At 53.7% G+C, this 18,476-nt stretch overlaps 7 protein-coding genes across 7 annotated transcripts; 2 read left to right on the forward strand and 5 right to left on the reverse strand.

Moving 5' to 3' along the window:
- Window positions 1–2,031: 2,031 nt before the first annotated feature.
- On the forward strand, window positions 2,032–3,982 carry CGCA056_v002037 (Transcriptional regulatory protein moc3; the record flags this gene model as incomplete). The annotated part of the gene is made up of 3 exons (XM_037317296.1): window positions 2,032–3,012; window positions 3,064–3,810; window positions 3,881–3,982. The coding sequence occupies 3 exons, from the start codon at window positions 2,032–2,034 to the stop codon at window positions 3,980–3,982; spliced, it is 1,830 nt and encodes a 609-aa protein (XP_037183597.1).
- Window positions 3,983–4,034: 52 nt separating this feature from the next.
- On the reverse strand, window positions 4,035–5,773 carry CGCA056_v002038 (putative secreted lipase; the record flags this gene model as incomplete). The annotated part of the gene is made up of 2 exons (XM_037317297.1): window positions 4,035–5,536; window positions 5,581–5,773. 2 exons carry the CDS (start codon window positions 5,771–5,773, stop codon window positions 4,035–4,037), a joined length of 1,695 nt encoding a protein of 564 aa, XP_037183598.1.
- A 1,138-nt stretch (window positions 5,774–6,911) lies between these two features.
- On the reverse strand, window positions 6,912–8,351 carry CGCA056_v002039 (uncharacterized protein; the record flags this gene model as incomplete). Its single annotated transcript, XM_037317298.1, has 1 exon — window positions 6,912–8,351. The coding sequence occupies one exon, from the start codon at window positions 8,349–8,351 to the stop codon at window positions 6,912–6,914; it is 1,440 nt and encodes a 479-aa protein (XP_037183599.1).
- A 1,475-nt stretch (window positions 8,352–9,826) lies between these two features.
- ARC18 (Actin-related protein 2/3 complex subunit 3) lies at window positions 9,827–10,608 on the forward strand (the record flags this gene model as incomplete). Its single annotated transcript, XM_037317299.1, has 3 exons — window positions 9,827–9,832; window positions 9,974–10,369; window positions 10,429–10,608. The coding sequence occupies 3 exons, from the start codon at window positions 9,827–9,829 to the stop codon at window positions 10,606–10,608; spliced, it is 582 nt and encodes a 193-aa protein (XP_037182532.1).
- A 250-nt stretch (window positions 10,609–10,858) lies between these two features.
- trm6 (tRNA (adenine(58)-N(1))-methyltransferase non-catalytic subunit trm6) lies at window positions 10,859–12,758 on the reverse strand (the record flags this gene model as incomplete). Its single annotated transcript, XM_037317300.1, has 2 exons — window positions 10,859–12,617; window positions 12,673–12,758. 2 exons carry the CDS (start codon window positions 12,756–12,758, stop codon window positions 10,859–10,861), a joined length of 1,845 nt encoding a protein of 614 aa, XP_037182531.1.
- Window positions 12,759–13,196: 438 nt separating this feature from the next.
- On the reverse strand, window positions 13,197–15,407 carry FMO2 (Dimethylaniline monooxygenase [N-oxide-forming] 2; the record flags this gene model as incomplete). The annotated part of the gene is made up of 6 exons (XM_037317301.1): window positions 13,197–13,354; window positions 13,418–13,822; window positions 13,877–14,257; window positions 14,307–14,550; window positions 14,603–15,115; window positions 15,234–15,407. 6 exons carry the CDS (start codon window positions 15,405–15,407, stop codon window positions 13,197–13,199), a joined length of 1,875 nt encoding a protein of 624 aa, XP_037182534.1.
- A 1,319-nt stretch (window positions 15,408–16,726) lies between these two features.
- CGCA056_v002043 (uncharacterized protein) lies at window positions 16,727–17,266 on the reverse strand (the record flags this gene model as incomplete). Its single annotated transcript, XM_037317302.1, has 1 exon — window positions 16,727–17,266. The coding sequence occupies one exon, from the start codon at window positions 17,264–17,266 to the stop codon at window positions 16,727–16,729; it is 540 nt and encodes a 179-aa protein (XP_037182533.1).
- Window positions 17,267–18,476: the final 1,210 nt, after the last annotated feature.

Consider the following 18,476-nt stretch of genomic DNA (forward strand, 5'->3'; position numbering starts at 1 on the left):
ATGATACGCGATTCGTCCAATATCCTCTCGATGCGTTGGTCACAGTAGGTGTGACCACTGGATGTGTCTATTCTTTATACAATGCGATACCGAGTTGGAGTCTACGGATTTTCCGATGCTAAAGACGGCAGTGGCATCTGCCTGCAAACGAAATCCTGAAGCGGAGTTGGTATCGCCAGTCTCGAAGAGTCGGCTTTTTCAGCTGCTCCCCACGGGGTGAATGTTGTGCTATCCACCGCAGACTGAGAAGGGATTCGGGATTCTCGGATTGTCCTCACAGAATTATTCTGCCTGACAAGCTCGGCAACTGTTTTTCTGGTTATCTGTGCCGAGACCGAGTAGGTTATGTATCTTGTCATGTCTGTCAGTTCTTCATGGTTCGAACGCGTCAACAAACAGCACCATCAGATGAATCGGCAAAACCGACAGCAACTGACTCTGACTTTAAGGAAGTTCCGTCATCTCACGTACGTACGCAGTCTGAAGGTCTGAGAATATGACCACTGCCGCTCCTGCCTCGGGCCAACCCGAAAATGCCGAGCAACATCCCGAACACGTGAAGCCGTATTCGGCCGCCGACCAGCGTTGAACGCAGAGCATCTCATCATCCTTTCCTCCCATCGCCGCCGTTGGGCGGAAATCTTATTCGGGATGCGAACGCTTCATCGCGCCTAAAGAGACGAAAGATGATTGCCGTTCTAGGCCGGCAGCTGCACGAGCTTAACCCCGATGGATGGTTTGGCCTGAGAGACGGCGAAAGACTGAGCGCTTCAGTCTTGAACATAAGACAAAAGGACTGGGCACCTAAGCTGCTAATGCAGTAGCCGTGAGCTCTATTGTCGGCGCGTCACTAGTGATATGTGACAAAAGAAACTGCCAAGTCTGTTGAGGAACGAGTTGCTGACAGCCGGCACGCTAATCCTACGACACTTGTGGAGGGAAGCACAGGAATAGGACGGAACTTCCCTCTAATGTCCCCCCTGCGAAGATCTTCAAATCAAAAATAAAACGTCACCTTCCTAGAATCCATAGAATTGGGAATAATACGTTCCGCTCCCAGCGTGATTCCAGAGAATAAGTGCCGCTCGTCCGCCGTTCCCAACCGGAAGGCTTCTAGAAAGCGTCCATACGACAGGCGCCTTTCCTAAAACGGTGGTCTGTTGCGTTGGTTAATAGGTGACCAGGTTTCAGAAACACCTATCGTCTTCGCATGGAATTCCGGTTTCACGCTCTCAGTTGGGAGCGACGCTTGGGCTTACCGTTTCGTCTGATGTTCCTCTCTCGCATCTTGTCAACAACAATTCGCACTCGCAATGACCGCCGACGGGGACGTATGCCGAACTGCGTTGACAGCTTCCCAACCCAAGGTTCGACAGGCCGGGTTCGACGGCACGCCGAACAGACATGAGGTGGGCTCATCTGCCATAGCCTCCCTTCATGTCCCCTCCTCCCCTTCATCCACCAACACATCATTCAATTGTATGCTTTGATCGAGCTGTCTTCTGTTCCTCTTACACCTCAAACTTCTCCAATTCTCCCCCAACCATGACTCGCAACGTCATCGCAGGTGCCATGTAACCCGGCGACGTCTCTCTCAATCAGCAGAATACCACCAACAAAACAAGCGGGGCGCTGGTTTTAGAGTTGAAACATATCATCGTTCACTGGCGGCTTCTTCCATCTTCTTCTGCCCACGAGGGGGACAGATCCGCCGGTTCCCACGCAGTCCACGGGTACAAGCGTCCTCGGCCGCTCTGACACATGTCTGGCCCTGTCTGCCCATTTTCCTTTTATTGCCGTAGGGAAGCACGTCCGCCTCCCTATTCCTCCCAAAATTTCCTACTTTGATAGGGGTTTCGCCCACATGACACACGGTCTGTCAAAACTAAACCCGTACACGTCGACCGGCATTGGAAATTTGGGGTCACTGCACAGAAGACTTTCCATCTTCCTCAACCCCACGCGCGAAGACGGACATAGAGACGCGCGTTACCACGGTACCATTGCATACTGCATCTCCCAGACAGGAACATGGTCAACACGGGACACCCGAGCAGGGCATGCAAGCTCTGCCGAGCGAGGAGAATCAAATGTGACGAGACCAAGCCATTTTGCTTGAAGTGCGCAAAATCAAAGAGAGTGTGTCCTGGGTATCGCGACGCATTCGAGATCAATCTCCGCGATGAGACGCAATCAACTATTCGAAAAGCCAAATCGGCAGCTTTGAGGAAAGCCATAAGGGAGGGACGCGCAACGGAACAGGACGCGGAGAATGAAAGTCCAGGTCAAAGCCAGAGTCAGAGCCAGAGTAAGGCGAAGGTACAGGAATGGACGCCGCCGGCACCACCACCGCCTCGAAAACAGCAAATTGTCGCCATCCCCGAAGACGACTGGTTCGACCGACACTCCATGTCTTCGGGGTCTTCCGACGTGTCACCATCCATGTCCTATGCGTCTTCGCTTTCGTACATCAGTAACCAGGCACCAGATACCTTTGTGTCTTTCAAGGAGTTGGAAGGGGGAACTTACGGGATGCCGCAAACGTTGCAGACACCGCTCGACCAACAGGCCACCTGCTTCTTCCTCGCAAACTACGTGCTCGCGCCTCCGACTGGTGTGGGCAGAGGAATCCTCACATTCGTGCTCCCGTTGTTGAATATCCCGAGTTACCAGTATTCCCCGCTACAATCGGCATTTTCCGCAGTGTCAATGGCAGCTTTGGCAGGAAGACCAAACTCGAGACGACTGTTTTCGATGGCACATCTCCATTACAGCAAAGCACTCGAAGATTTGACGCGAGCAATGCAAGACAAGGTTGCTGTGAGACAAGACACGACTCTCGCGTCTGCAATCTTGCTTGCGTTTTATGAAGGTCTGGTGTCAGACGACGTGGAAATGTCGGGATTCAAGAAGCACATCTCGGGAGCAACAGCTATTGTGAAGCTCCGCGGACCTCAGCAAACAGCGACTGGTGTGGGATTGAGCATGTTCGAATTTGTGCGAGCAACATCGGTAGGTCCTCATACGTGAGAAGCTTCATGCCCCTTTTGCTGACACACTCAGGTCCGACAATACACGTTCTTTGCAAACATCTCGCTGGAAGATTTGACGTGGTGGGCACGGCAAGCAGTCTGCGATACCGTCGGTCATCAGGCTCTCGTCTTGAACCTCCAGACTACAATGATTCGTGCGGAAGCCGACAGTCTGCTGAAAGGCGCGAGGACAACCGACAAAATCGACAAAGCTCTGAAGCTGCTCCAACGAGCTCGGAAAATGGACGACGAACTCGGGATTTGGTTCGACAAGTGTCCGCCAGCTTGGAGAAAGGGCATTTCGGGCTCCGCGATCGACGTGCCTGATGACAAGATTGGCCTTGTTTCAGCGTTCCCCGGGCCTATCTACGATTATCCTAACGTTTGGGCTGCAGGAAAGCACATCAACACCCACGTCTCTAGGTTGCTGCTTAACCAAGTCATCGTCCGCTGCATCGCGTGGGTATGCGCACCGAGCGATCACACCTTGACCAAGGAGTATATCGACGCCAATAAGATTGGCAAGGAGCAAGTCGCAGACATCATCTCGAGCACACCGTACTTCTTCGGGTGGACGGGTGATGCCCTCAGCACCCCGTACTTTCCCTGTGGGACGTCAGAGATGCCCAAGGGTCTAGCCGGCATCTCTTGTATGTGGCCACTTTTGGCGACTGGTTCGAGTCGATTTGCCACCAGAAGGCAGCGCATGTACGTCAAGGCCCGTCTTGCAAAGATTGCAGAAGAGATGGGCATCCGCCAAGCCGATGTTTTTTCAAAGGTAAGAACCACGGGTTTCCCCCAAAGTTTGCTGTGACAAGCCAGCTAACAAGCACAGCAAATTATGCTAGGTGCGCCGGAACCAGACCCAGCCAACAGTTATTGCCCTGACACTTATCTTCATTTACGTACATAGCTTAGCGTTGAAGAATCATACCCCTTTTGCGATGTGAATGGGCTTCGTTCTTTTCTATACCACTATTTTGCTGTCCACGGCTGGGATTTTCATAGTGTCCACCGAGGCAAGGTTGTTGAGTTGTCCCGGAAGTGCAGCGATGCCATGTTATTGTAGATGAGATTGAAGCTGTCGCCACGGAAGTCGTCTTTCAAGTACTGCGTGCGATCGCTGAAGAACCAAAGAAGCTGGTGATCCTCGCTCCACTTTGGCCACTTCGCATAGCCGCCTGTGCCGATGTTGGGATCCTGATTGTACAGAAAGTTGAGATAGTACGTCCTTGTACTTTGCCTCGCAAACGTCGGCAATACCCCGAGAAAAACCTGCACGATGTCCGACGCGTGAAAAGTGCCTAGAAGAGGAGTTCCGTAGCTGTAGCTGTTGAGATACGACCAAACCGGAACCGAAGGATATCTTGTCTTGGCTGCGTTCAAATACGAGCGTCGAGCTAGTGTAAATACGAGATCGCCCAAAATGGCCGCTCTTCGTTTGAATCCAGGGTAGATTTCGTTCAGGATACCTGTTCTGAACGGACTCCCCGACGAAATCCGGCGGTCGTAGGTGCTGACAAGGGTATTTAATTGGTCTCTAGACGCGTTGTGGAAGTAAAGATCGGACAAATAGTCGACTAGTTGGGAAGTTGTCGCGACTGTAGGCTGAAATAGGGCAAAAAGCGTGCCCTCATCCTCTTGGTTCCCGATGATCATGGGCACAGCCGCGTACCGCCCATCCCTAGCCAGAATGTCGGGACTATCTCTTAGCACGACACCATCCGGTCTTGGGACGTATGCGAGAGCGAGCGATTCGAACGAAAGAATACTCGGTACAGAAGCAGCCGCTTTCAGGAAAGTTTCGTAGCTGACGGATCGAAGACACTCCAGTGTATCGACAGAATCAGAACAACCAGCAGCTCGAGCCACAGTATCGTAGACAAGCTGCCCTTTGGGGCAATCAACAGGGTCTGCTGGGACAACACTTCCGGAGTTCATGATTGCTCCACGAAACAAGGGTCGTCCATTGTACTTGTTATCGCCATCGTACAGGGCCATCTGATCGAACACCGAAATTGCGCCGGCCGATTCGCCCCAGATAGTCACTCTGTCTGGATCACCCCCGAACACATCGATATTAGTCGCGAGCCATTCCAGAGCCATCCGTTGATCCAGAAGCCCGAGATTCGCGGCGCTGTCCTGGAGGATTTCTCTCCCGGGAAGAAAGCCGAAGCCTCCTAGACGATAGTTGACCCCAACAAACACGAACGGCTGCTTCAAGTCGATCGCATCGCGAACAAAGCTAGCGCCGTTATAAGAAGCTGTCGATCCAAATTCGAAGCCTCCTCCAAAGATCCAGAACATTACGGGCAGCTTAGAGTTGGGAGTAGTACCGGCTGGTCGTTGGACGGTCACCGTCAGACAGTCTTCCTGGCCGGTGATGGGCTGGAATATCGGAAGCGTGAGCAGCGATCCGAGGGCATCGAGAATGATATTGCGACTATCGGTAGAGAGCACAAACTGTGGACAGGCGGCAGCGGTACCAGACGCGTCGAACGTCCCTAAAGACCCGTTGAGCCTCTGAGGGGTTTCAGCCGTAGCGGACCGATGAGCGGCTTGGCGTAGGGAATACCGGCGAACGTCTCAACAGAGCCAAACGTTCGTCCAAGAAAAGTGCCAGCCCCGGTATCGACGGCAGGTTGGGCAGCGCGTGGATTGTGTTTGTGGTTCTCGGGGTTGGCCGCAATTAAGGGCGGAAGCACAAAAGATGCCAGTATCAATACAGAGAAAGACTTCATTCTGGCGGCAGGTTGCAAGGGTAGCTAGAGATAGACAGGTGTCGCGATGTTGGATTTGGAGAGGAAACGTGCCGTATTTGAGCAAAGCAAAGGACCAAGTATTCCAACAGAAGAAACATCGTCGTCGGTCGTGGGTCGAGGAGCGGTCTCCCTCTCAAGGCCGCTGGTTCCCCGACCGCACAAGACATTGTCTTGTAGAGACAGCGTTGCAATGGTGCTTCCGCCCGCTGATTCGGCCACAGCTACTAAGGGCAAGCGCGGCGGGGGGGTGAGGCTCAACTGGAATAGTCTCGCGAAAGACAAGCACGTGAAGGGATCAAGTCCAATCGGCGGACCGCTGATCGTGTGCCTCCCGAAGAATAAGAAAGCACCTAGCGTGGGTGACAGCGCTGTCATCTTGTGATTTGCAGATCTGACAGGCGACTGGCCGCGCTCACACACCACCGCGGACAGCTGCGCAGTGCAGCCATGCATGTCGGGAAGACTGCGTTAAGGCGCGGAACGGGCTAAGAGAACACTGAGATGTGATCAAAGTTGAGCCAGATATGGTCCCAAAGACAGGAACGCAGGCAGACGTTGCTCCAGCGGGAGCCGAGGGGGGACGATGCCGAATGCCCTTTTGGGGCATGTGGGTGGCAGGCAGAGGCCGACTGCCTGGAGGGGGGCCGACGCCATGTCGCATACGGGAAAGCGCATGTCTGTACGCTGGTTTCTGGTTAGGTAAGTGCACACAACACACGAGGTTATTCACGGCTATCCTTTCCAAGGTTGTCTTCAGCTGTCATCGCAAAGTTTCAGTTATTGAATGCCAAGCGGCCAAGCACTTCTTTCTTCCAAGAGGATACCGAATCCTCTCCTCCCATCTGCCTGCGCACGTCTCGAAAAGCAAAACCACCATGACGCTAGCCGTAGCTGAATGCCCGATGCCTCTTCATCCGTCTATCCCAAACACAAGTTTGAATCGTAACCCTCATCAATGTACTGTACTGTTTTCCCACAACTCCGACTGCTGAATGAGTCAAATGTCCGTATCTTCGACCGGTTGCTGACCCTCAGCACTGGAGAAAATGCCATGCTCAATCTTTAAACGCCTCGTGGCTTCGTTATGCAGAGATCAAATCGCCGCCATGCAACGTCTCTAGACGACTACTCCCACCTGCCCGTTTTCCTCGTCAACTAAACATCTCCGTTTCCCACTGAGAGGCATACCGTCGGGTGCCTCTTCCTCGAAGCTGCCGTTAAACACTTCGGCGAGGGCTTCGCGATCTCGGCGTCGCTTGAGCTTGTCGCTGCTCTGTTCCGCTTCTTCCTCCCATGTCTCCATGTTGTCCTCGTCAAAGTGTCCGACAATGTCTTGCCCAAGAACCTTGCCCAGCCGCTCCTTGAGTCCTAAAATTGGCCAGACTGGCACTCTGGTGTACTCGATGCGAATACCGCCGCCCTCGTTGGCCTCCTCCCCCATCCTCTCAGCAAGTGTCTTGCCAGCCCCGGCGCTGGGGTTCTTGGTTGGCTCGTGGAACTTGCGCAGCAGCTCCGCTGTCACCACACCCTTGTACACAATGAACTCGGATGCGTCGTTGTCGTTGGTCAAGATGTGAACTGTGACGTCGTGGAACTCTGGCTCTCCAAGCCCCAGAGACAGGGGCTTTGAGGGGAACCATTTATTCGCAGTAGGCTTGGGCTCCCCATAGAAGCGCCGCTGCGCCAGGGCAAGAATGATACCGACCAAGAGAGGATCGTGGTTCGGGTTGGGGGGGATGAACATCTTGGATCGCAATTGTTGCAAACGCTCGACTGGTCCGTTGTACGCACGGTTGGGGCCGGGTATCACGCGATACATGTTACGCCGTGTTGCGGCAACCGACGCTTTACCGATGTAAGCCAGAACTGGCTGAGTAAAAGGCGGATGCTGGCTGGCATTTCCACTGCTGGCTCCGTTGCTGCCGTTCGTGCCTGTAGGGACACCGAAAGACTCGGCAGGACGCGTCGATGCTGATTCGAATGAGGCGATTGAGCCGCTACGCGACGGTGTCGCGTCCCAAGCCACTTGCACGCGGCAAGTATCACGATAGACCAGACCACCAAAATAATGGTGGAGGTCAAGCTGTGTCCTGGCGCGGGACAACTTGCCGGGATAGAGGGTCGAAATGACGGTGCGTATCGAGTTGGTGTAGAAGGTTCTGTTGGATCCAGGGGCCAGCATGTTGGTGAGCTCGCGGCTCAAGGTTGTTGCCGCTGGAGAAGGCTTCATATGGCATCTTGAGGGCGAGACGGGGGTGCCGCGCGGTGACTGGGGGGGAACTGGAGTGTTGGAAGGAGGAAGTTCGACAAATCGCGCATCGAGAAGGCGAACGTGCAAGTCGGTCCAGCAGATGGGGCGCACGAACAGAGAGATGCCGGCGTGTTCCCACATGAGATCGTAGAGGGAACCTTCGTCAGGACTGTAGACGCGACATGTTCGTTTGCGCTTCGCAGGCGCGGTCATGGTCGGAATGGGACTTGAGGAGGGAGGGGTGGCGTGGATGGGTTCTGGCGACGACATTGTCGAAACGGTCGGCGCGCTGCTGGGGAGATCCATCTTGGCGATGGGTAAATCGGCGGTGTTGCGCAGATGTCCGAGGAAGCTGCTTCTATTGAACACTAATCTTTTCACTTGTTAGCATACTAGTAAACGCAGAAAGGAGGGTTGTTGCAAGGGATGGTAAAATCAACAGCGGCGAGTAGGACAGGACGGCGGCGACAACTATGGAAAGGATAGTCTTACTCTAAAATGAGCATCGATGTGTGGCGCACTCCCTTTCGTTCTTTTCGGGGCCTCTTGGGGGCCCTCTGTGCCTCTTGGGGGATCCCACGTTGGACGCGACTGTGGACGGTGGTGGTGGGTGATTGACAGGGCAGGAGCCGGGGGTTTAGTCGGCGGAACAGGGTGCGCGACGCGGTTTTTTGAGAGTCGCAGTGGGAAAGCGAAAGAGAAAAGAGGAGTCGATCCGCAAATGGTCGGAGAATACCCGTCTTGTATGCGACGTGACCAAGGTATTTGAGTAGCGTCGGTATGCGTCGCAAATCTGTTGAGATCGACGATGCGTTTGAAGCCAGCGCCGCAAAAAAAGAAATTCTCGCAATCCGGGGTGGTGCTTCGCTCGGAGAGAAGAGGGGGGCGCACGACGGAGGGAGCGAGGACGGGAGAAAGAGAAAAGAGGCGATGCGATCGATGCGCTGGTTGATGTGTGACGGAGTTGGTGGAGCTGAGGCGGTTGATGGGGGCTGAAGGTGGAATAGCAGGGAAAAAGGGTTGATCGTGGGAGAGCAGTGACTGCTGAAACGCGGGATGCGCGAGTCAAATAACAATCAATGGTGACCACGACTGACCACCCAGATTAAAGAAAAACTGGGAATGGCAGGAAGCACCTGGAGGTGAGGGTGTCAGTGGTGCCTGCCTGCCTAAAGCGCCCCGGGCCCCCGAAAACGGGCCAGACTTGCCCTATACAACGGTAGGGAGACCTTGTTGGTGGTGACGGTGACAGCGTTGTCACCGCTTCGCCTGCAGCCACGCCCCGCTCCGCTGCAAGCACTGCTGGACGGGGAGCGAAAGGGCGCGACTTGCCACCCTGCCGGGCCTGGTCAACGCCAACAACCTGACACGCCGGATGAGCGAAGTCATGTGATCCCAGGCACCAGCCCCCTCGCTTAGATGGTGGCCTGTGCCTTGGCCCGTGAGGTGGCCCGTGTGGCGTCTGCTGATGACAGGGAGCAGCAGCCTGAGTCATCATCAAGCAAGAATCCCGTGACTTGACTAGTCACGTGATTGTCGTACACCTGCGCCACCTTCCCCCCACGGCTGATGGCTGAAGCAGTGAACAGGAAGCTGAGGTCAATGCACCGCTGGCGGTGCAGTGAGAGCACAGGTGCGGTGGACGTCAGTCAAGCCCCACCACTCCTCCATCGGCCGCTGCTTCGTGCCTCAGTTGACGTCTCCCTATATTGCGCCCAACCAACCATCACGACCAGCTTCACTACCGACCGGACCAATCTCCTGGTCACGAAGCTGTCAAAATGCCGGTATGTCCAATCATCTTCCAACTGCCATCCAGCTCAAGCATGGTGGATGAAACGGCACCGCTCCCCCATCATCCATCGATTGCTAGCTTCCTTGGAGCTCACCCCCGGGCATGAACCGAAGCTGACGATACACCCATCCAGGCCTACAACTCCATGTTCAATGCCGACCCCAATGTCCCTCGATTAATAGGCAACTTCCCTCTTCTGCCACTCCGAACAAAGACCCGCGGTCCTGCCTACACCCTCCCCTTCCCGAACCCTCCTCTGCCTGCCAACGAGTCTCCCGACCCGGACAGCGAGAGCTACGACATCCTCGACGAGGTCCTCGCCCTCTTCCGCGCCAACACCTTCTTCCGCAACTTCGAGATCCAGGGCCCCGCCGACCGTCTGCTTGTCTACGGCATCTGGTTCGTCAGTGACTGCCTGACCAAGATCAAGCCCAGCGCTGGTGTCCGCGATGCTACCAAGGATGTCCTGAACCTCGCCCTCGACACCAACTTTGCCATTCCGGGCGACCCGGCCTTTCCCCTCAACCAGGTGCGACACACTGCTAAAATGACCCACTCCCGCTTCATCCACTGACAACTCACCGCTAGATGTACGAGCCTCCCCGCGACAGACAAGACGCCGAGCAGCTCCGACAGTACATGTCCCAGGTCCGTCAGGAGCTGGCGGCGCGCTTACTGGCGAGGGTCTTTGACGAGGGCGGTGATGGAAAGCCGAGCAAGTGGTGGCTGAGCTTCACCAAGAGAAAGTTCATGGGCAAGGCGCTGTAAAGAGGCTGTTCAATATCAAAAAGTCTCAGGGGGATGACGACCATCAGGAAGAACTCATTTTACGTGTTTGACTTTAGAGCGACCGGGCCAAAGATGATGCCATTATACTCTCATACGGCTCTGAAAGCCTCAATGGAGATGCCAGGGTATCTATATGCAAGCTGCCATGTTTTCCCTGTTCGCCCCGCATCCACCGTGTTGCGTGTATTCTGTACTCCACGTAACCGTCACATTCTCTAGCCATGTGTCTCTATGCCTCCGTCTTTCTTCTCTTGAACTTTCCGCGGGCCTCGACCTTGCCCTCCGCTGGCACCGCCTTCCAGCCTGTAAACACATAGCCCTCCGCTCCGCCACGACCCATCATCAACGGATGCGTACGCCCAGGGAGCACCTGCCAGCGCTTCGCGCGACTCGTCTGCACGTTGGCGCCCAGAAGCAGAGTCGGGTTGATCGGAAAATCATCAGAGCCCTCCCAGCGCTCCAGCTCCTGAAGAGACTTGCCAACCGCCTCCGCAGGGGGGTTCGACGACCAACCCGCACGACGTGCGATGCTAAAGCAGTCGGCGAGCTCGGTCAAGGGCTCAATGCTCTGCGAGTATATCGCAATGGGAGCTCCGCCAGCCAAGAGGGGCAGAGTGTGGCGCAAGACGGAGACAATGTCCATCGTGGTAGCAATCACGAGGCCGGAGAAGCCGCCCGCGCGTGTAGAGTCGACAATGTAGCGGGTGCGAGCCCAGCGTCTACGCTTGCGGTGGTAGTTTCCTCGGCGGTTAGCCTTCCAGGAGTGAAGCACCTCGTCGGAGACATCGGGGGGCGGCGTGGAATATGTGACGTCCTCCTCGGGCTCCAGCAACTGCAGCCAGGAGATGGGGAGCAGGTTGGTGGCCAGGGGGTGAAGGGGGTGCGGTGGGTTCGGGTTTGTGCTGTCGAAGTTGTAGTACTTGAGGAGAGCGAGGTTCGGTTGGCTGTTGGGATGGATGAGGGTCATGGTGTTTGTCGGAGCGAAGATAGACTCGAAGTCGTCGCGGCGGGGTGGGTGCCTCTTGCGAGGAGCTTGTTGCTCCTGCTCCTCCCCATTGTTGACCGCAGATGCGTCGGGCATGGCCTCGTCGGGCTTCGTAGTGTCCACAGGGGCAGCATCTGCGCTCGTCTGCTCCGTATTTGTCGTGGTCTCTGCGGGCTTGTCTGCGGTTACGTCGGCATCGGCGCCGCCCTTCTTCTCCTCGGAATTCTCGTCCTCTTCAGTTTCGCTCTGGTGCAAGATCCCCATCCTCTCAGCCATAGCAGCGGTAACAAGACCCGCAGTGTCATCCACCACGAGCCACCGGCCACAGATTTCTGACTTGTCCAGCATACCGGAGCCGTCAGCCGTCACCATTTCTGGCTTGTCTGTGGGAGGAAGCCCGCCGAAATGGACGTTAGCCCAGCAGCCCAGCAGACCCATCATCTCCTCTCTCATCTCAAGAACCTTGCCGGCATCCTTCTCCTCCAGCAACCACTTGCCCAGTGTCAAAGTGTCCAGCGGCTGTATCGTGAAGCGGCGGATGTACTTCTTCGTTTTCAAAAGCTTATATTTGGCCAGGGAGAACGACGTCTTCTGGTCAATGGCGGTATGCGACAAGAGCAGTTTCGCAATGATGTCCTTGCCGGCGTCGGTGTTGCCCTGCTTCAGCTGCTCAATCTCCTCGGTGGTCAAGGTCTGACGGGCAGTTTCGTCGATGATCTCGCGGCGGGATCGGGCGACAACATCGCCACTCTCGTTATCAACGACGGCAAACTCGGCGCCGTCTGGGGCAGCGATCACGTTCTCGAGGTTGACGCCATCTTCTTCAGCAGGCTCTGCGGTCGTGTCGGCGAGGGCGTCGGCGTGGATCTCGCTCGGGGGAACAACTCGTAGTCTGCTGTAAGACTCGCCTTCGCGCTTGTCTTGAATCTCGTAGGTGAGGTGGTAAGGTCGATCAATTACGAGGTTTGTCGGGAAGGAGCCGAGTTTGCCCAGGGAGATGGTCCTGGAGGCCATTAGCTGAGGTCGGAGACGAGAGAGGCGCAAAGCTGAGGACGAACGTGTTCGGGACGATCTGCAAGACCTTCGTATCTTCCGATAAAAGCTTTATGGACACCCATTGGTTTGGCTTCACGAGGGAGTACATGATTGCGACGCAGGTTCACCAGGCGAGGTGGTGGTGTTGGTGGTTCAGCCGACGGAAGCCTTTGCGACAAGGGAAAAAAGAAAAAAAAAGAAAAAAAGAAGTTGGTTGGGGTGAAGCGCCAATTAGGCTTATCGTTATCGGGAAAATCAGCAGAGGCCAATCGAAAGTTAGCAGTTCGCCTTGTCACTCAGGTACCCCGCGCGGGGCAATTCTAGTGAGTGCGCCGCTGGAACCTTGTGAGAGCCCCTGAACTAACCCACCTACCTTACCTGCCCGGGCATCACTTACGATCGTCCGAACTGTCACATTTCACTTCAGACGCCGCCACGAAACGGACATGCAATTTCATTTATCAAGAGCATATATTTAACACCCGGCTGTTTAACAAGTTACGAGCGTCAGCATGATGGCATGCGCCAGTTCATTGGTCAATCCCACTCAATCATCGCCTTCGCGTCTGGGAACGTTTCCAGAACCCAAAACAACTTTCGCCCTTTCTTCCATACCCATCAGCCGGAGAACGCCAGCGATCATATGCAGAACAATCGTCAAAACTCCAAGAACAATTATCGGGATCAATGTGTAGGTTGTGAAGACTGAGAGAGCGATGAGTTAGTGAGAAATTCAACACGAACGATGAGTCCGTCGGGATGACTTACACACTCCGCCTCCGGTCTGCTTCACCACATCGAACAGCTCTCCGCGCATGATGTCGAGAGCTCCCTTCTCCCACTTCCACGGACCAACAAGACGAAACTTGCTGTTAAAGTTGGATCCCATGGCCCATGTCAAGAACGCCTTGAAACCCTGGCGTCTCATGAAGGTGAACGTTGGGGCGGCACCCATATCGAGGGCAAGCTGGTACGCGTACGATTCCTGCTCAACTCCGTGCTTGGTCTTGAAGAAATCATGCCCGCCTCGTGCTTTGAGTGCATAGTCGATTTCGTAGTGAGCTACAGAATCCACGTACTCAGAAGGCGAGGGAATCTGCTGCTGATACTTGTGACGAAGGAGATTGAAGACCCAAAGCTGTGCTTGCAACTCTGCGAGCGGGGGTATGGCGCCTGCATTCAAGTAAGCATCTTTTCGGGGCCTACGATGATTCCAGGATGACTTACCTATTCCAGGCCGTACAAATCCAATGAAGCCAGCCGTGACATCCCCACGTCTCCATATGCCACGAATGTTCAAATCATCTGGTTTCGGGTAGCCCTCCCCTAAGAAACTAAAGCGGCGAACATATCCTGTAGCGAGCACAAGCAGGTCCGGTCGCAACACCTTCGAAGTCGCTTCCTTCTGGTCGAGTCTTTCACTGCGGGGAAAGATTGCAGTCCCGGATTTTGTGAACGAGATGGGCCAAGGTGCGGTCATAATCTTTCTTCCCCCGGTATCCTTCAGCTCAACATTCATCACAAATGCTCGAATGCGGGAGAGAAGGTCTGTTGCGCGATGACCTTCATTAAGATATGGGAGTGCGCGATCTGACTTGACAAGAAACACTATTGCAGTCAGCTGAGTTGTCAGGAGCTTCCGCTGGGGTAACCTCACGGGAATCGGCGATATTCCGGTCTCCTTCTATTTGGCCAACCCATTGGTCAGGACCTGCGAGCGTCCCCCCCGATATGAAATGAAGAAACTTCAACGTCTTGTCATACAAGAACCATGGAAGTTGAGAATGCTGTAGTCTCGCTGGCAGGTATGCTGTATCAAGGACACTGGCGATGGCCGTGTCTACTGGCTTCTGATAAGAAGCTGGCTTCACAACCCTCATCACTATCGGGATTGGCAGTACCTGGCAAAGTAAGCCAAATGAACAACTGTGCTTCTGGTTGCATGTGACATACCTTCTTGGCGCAGTAAAACCCATCTTTGTGGCACATCACCACCTCCCTAGCGTTCGAGGTGACGGCCAAGTGAGCCAGATCCATGGCAGTCTCGCCCGCTCCCAGAATCATCACTGATGTGTTTTCGCCAAATTGACGTCTGCTTTTGACCTCCGAAGAATGGAGTACAGACGACACGTTTTCCAAGCCCTTGATGGCAGGTATCGACGGGATATTGTTCAAACCAGAACAGATAGCGACTGCGTCACAGTCCCAAGACAACCCTTCAGGTCCGGCTTCGTCATCACCGCCAGGCCTTCTGTCAACATGACGCTTGTAGAAGACTCTGTGGCTGCGTTGAGTAAGTCGTAACACTTGAACAATCTCAGTCTGGGTCTCGATCAAGTCCCAGAGTCCGAACTTCGTGCAGTACGCTTCAAGATAGCGCACATACTCTTCCATAGGAAGAAAATCTGGAAGCTCCTTGGCGACTCTGAAGTCCGAAAATGCCGTCAGATACTTGGACGAAACCATCTGTCTCCAAAGTCAGCCTATTGTGTGATTGATCCATACTCTCTCCCATGACGGGCGTTGCAATAGAATGAACCAAAGCTTGATATAAGGAGGTCAGAGTGACATATCATATACATACTTCTGCATCCTCGTATACCTTGTGTCTGTACACGCCTCCTATGCTTTTCTCCCGCTCGAAGATCCGAATTTCAATCTCAGGCACGCCGAAATATTGCTTGGCCTGGCTTAGGTACTTGGCAGTAACAAGACCAGACGCACCGGCGCCTATGATGGCAACTTTCATCGACTTCATGCTGAGGATAGTCTACCGTTGAAAAAGTATTGTTTTGGCGAAGAGATCTGCTTGCTGTGACTCTTGCTACTATTCAGATTTTCAAAGGTCAGGGGGCTGTGGTCGGGTAGTTGCACCAACAAGCACCAGAACAAAGCCTAATTATGTTGATGTCCCAGAATAGAACAGCCAATCAGAATGTGCAAGACCAGAAAGAATGATCGTTTGGTTGTCCCTTGGAATGGAAGCAGGGCGCTGTCAGCTCAGTAATATAGAGCACCAGATGTTCCCGTGGTCGCAGAAAAATCTCGGTATTGATCGGTGCCTGGATGTTGTTCAGCGGTCATGTGGCGCGAATGGGCACACCCGGCTAAGAAAACCGATTGTATTGGGGGCCGAGGGGGCCGAGGGGGCCATTCTTGGAGCGGATCTTACGGGGGGCAGAGGTAAGGAAAATTTGACATAAAAGACTTTCAGCAGAGTGACACAAAATCAGCGGTGTGGTTTACACACAAAGATAGGGCGACCACGGTGTGGTACCAGACCTAAGAGAGGCCATTTCATTCATCGTGAACAGTTCCGTATGTTCGGTGATGAGGATAAATGCCCGGCTTTGAGATAGAAATTTGGGACTCCACAAGAGACAATACCGCAGGCCTACTACAGCTCCAAGTGCCTCATTTCCGGGCGAATAAATGAGACACTATGCCCCTTACTGGAATGGTATGCTATCTGAATGTTATGAAGGATCTGGGCTGACTACCATAGCGAATGACTCCTGCCTCTTACTTGCAAGCAGGGCTGACAGTAGCTGAACTTGATAATGTGCCAAGGTGGCGGAGCCAGCCCCCAACTGAATTCCGAGGTTTCGGTGAAGAGTCCAGTTGCGTAATTAGATTTCGGGCGAAGCTGAACCAACTTCTGGCCATGATTGGTCCGTCGCATATTGCACTCAATCGGGCGCGGGAATAGCCAAAATGCTGCGAGTTCCTTTCCGACCTGTCATATCTCGATCATATTATGCATGTTTGCTGGAGTGGCGATGGCGACTCTCACAACGCGTAGTAAACAACGAAATGATTTCTGCATGCGTGCGAATTTCGCAGCGATTTGGGTTTACTGTGTGACGGATAATCGTTTGGCGGGTGTTACATCCTAGGGAAAACGTACTTTCATCCCTAGGACAACTCGTACCACAGAATGGCATATCATGACATATTCTTTGTTACTCTTCATACACTTAGACGTAAATCTGTTACTTGATGGCTATATATGTTGTAATGACAGCCTGCAGTTGCATATAGAACATCCGACGATGCAACCAAATTGATATCATTGTATTATGCCGATGCTCTCCGTCTCTTTTCCTCATTCAACCTCTCTATTTCCTCCCTCGGCCACCGCAGAAAGTCTGCAAACTCTGGACCCAAGTACAAAGCGACCCCATGAAGAATGTGACTGGCCCAGCCATCCATGTACCATAGCCAGTCCAGTGTCTTGAGGAGAACAACGAAATGCGCCAAGATCAGAAGCGCGACGTGTTTCTTCTCCTTGAGACATTCCACAAACTCGTCCTCCATGCGATAAACCCACGCAATGATAATTTCCATCTTTCCATCAAAGGCATGCCGTGGCTTTTGCGCGGTGCCAAAGGTTTTGGCAAAGCACTCGGACAGATCGGTCACCACCTTCTCGTAAATCCGTGAGTTCTGGCCATTAGTCACAGCTATTAGGTCGGAGATCCTGCGTACAGCCGGTTCCCACTCGACAAGTCTCTCTGTCATCTTCTCTGCGGGTGGCTCCTCCTCAGGTTGCTCTGTCGGCATCGGTCCCAGGACACCAGCGAATATGGCATGGAAACCAATCGTTTCCACAACCATCCTAACTCCCCGCAAAAGTTCAAACCATGCTACTTCTGCGCCATCGGATATAATGAGAAGATGACCCGGGCTTGGCCGTTGTGCAAAACTATACGAGCAGACCAGCGTTGAGGCTACATACAGCGCCCCGGCATTCTCTGTGTTCAAGTTGGGTAGAATATCCATGATTTGGCGAAGACCAATAGAGTAATGCCCATCAGCAATTAATTCGAAACGAGCTGCTTCATCAGACCTTTGTCGCGCTAGGTGTAACCCAGACACTGCTAGCAGCAAATGCAGGACGCAGTGATTGCTGAACGCAAGGCGTGGTACCTTTTCTCGCCAGAGACGAAAATCACCAGGACAAAGATCATCCGAAGTCATGTAGTGATGCTGCAGTTCCATATCATCAACCGTCCACATCCACATCGGACTTGGTAATGTTGGCGGGCAGTCTGTAGTGAGGGGCAAGTCGCAGGGCGTCGACCCCAAGCTCATGATATCTGGCAATTCTGAGTCGGCAACGCTAGAGTATGGAGGACTCGGCCCTTGAAGAACCGGGTCCCAGTTCTTGCGAGGGCGACCCCTTTTCCTCGGCTGGAGAGCAGCGTTTGCTTCGGGGGTTGTTTCTGGTATTGAATGAGGGTCCGGTTGACTAGCGACAAGCGCGAACTCGCACGTAATGAGTGCTTTCAAGCACTGCCCGCATCTAGGTTTGACTTCGTCACACTACATGTATGTGAAGGTCAGAAAATGGTCAAAAAAATTATAAAGTGAAAAAAAAAAAAAAAAAAAAAAAAAAAGAATTCCCCTTCCGGGGAGGATGTGTGCTTACCTTGATTCTTCTTCTTTTACAACTTTTGCAGCCGTTTCGTGATTTTTTGTGGGATCTTCTCTTGGCGACGTGACATGTCGTGCATGTGCAGCCCGGGTCGCCATGTTTTGGATTTGAGGCGCTGGTTTCGCTCATTTCAACTACTCGATATTGCAAAGATTTCTCAAGTTCGCATTGACATGGAAGAACGACACTTACTGCGCTGGTGGGCAGCAGGCAAGGAGAAAGACGGCGGTTGAAGAAACCACCTCATGGCAAAGCGGCGGTTGGCGCCGCTAAATAAGGCTCAACAGGCCTCTAGCTTCCCCTGAACGGCACTGCCACATGTGATGCCAAACATGCTAAACAGGGTAGTCCCCGCTGTGGAGGCGGCGGTTGGCCGCAATCGAACTTTGG

The sequence above is a fragment of the Colletotrichum aenigma genome (assembly GCF_013390185.1).
Source record: "Colletotrichum aenigma strain Cg56 chromosome Unknown KSG_Cg56_contig02, whole genome shotgun sequence".
Taxonomy (NCBI): Eukaryota; Fungi; Ascomycota; class Sordariomycetes; order Glomerellales; family Glomerellaceae; genus Colletotrichum; species Colletotrichum aenigma.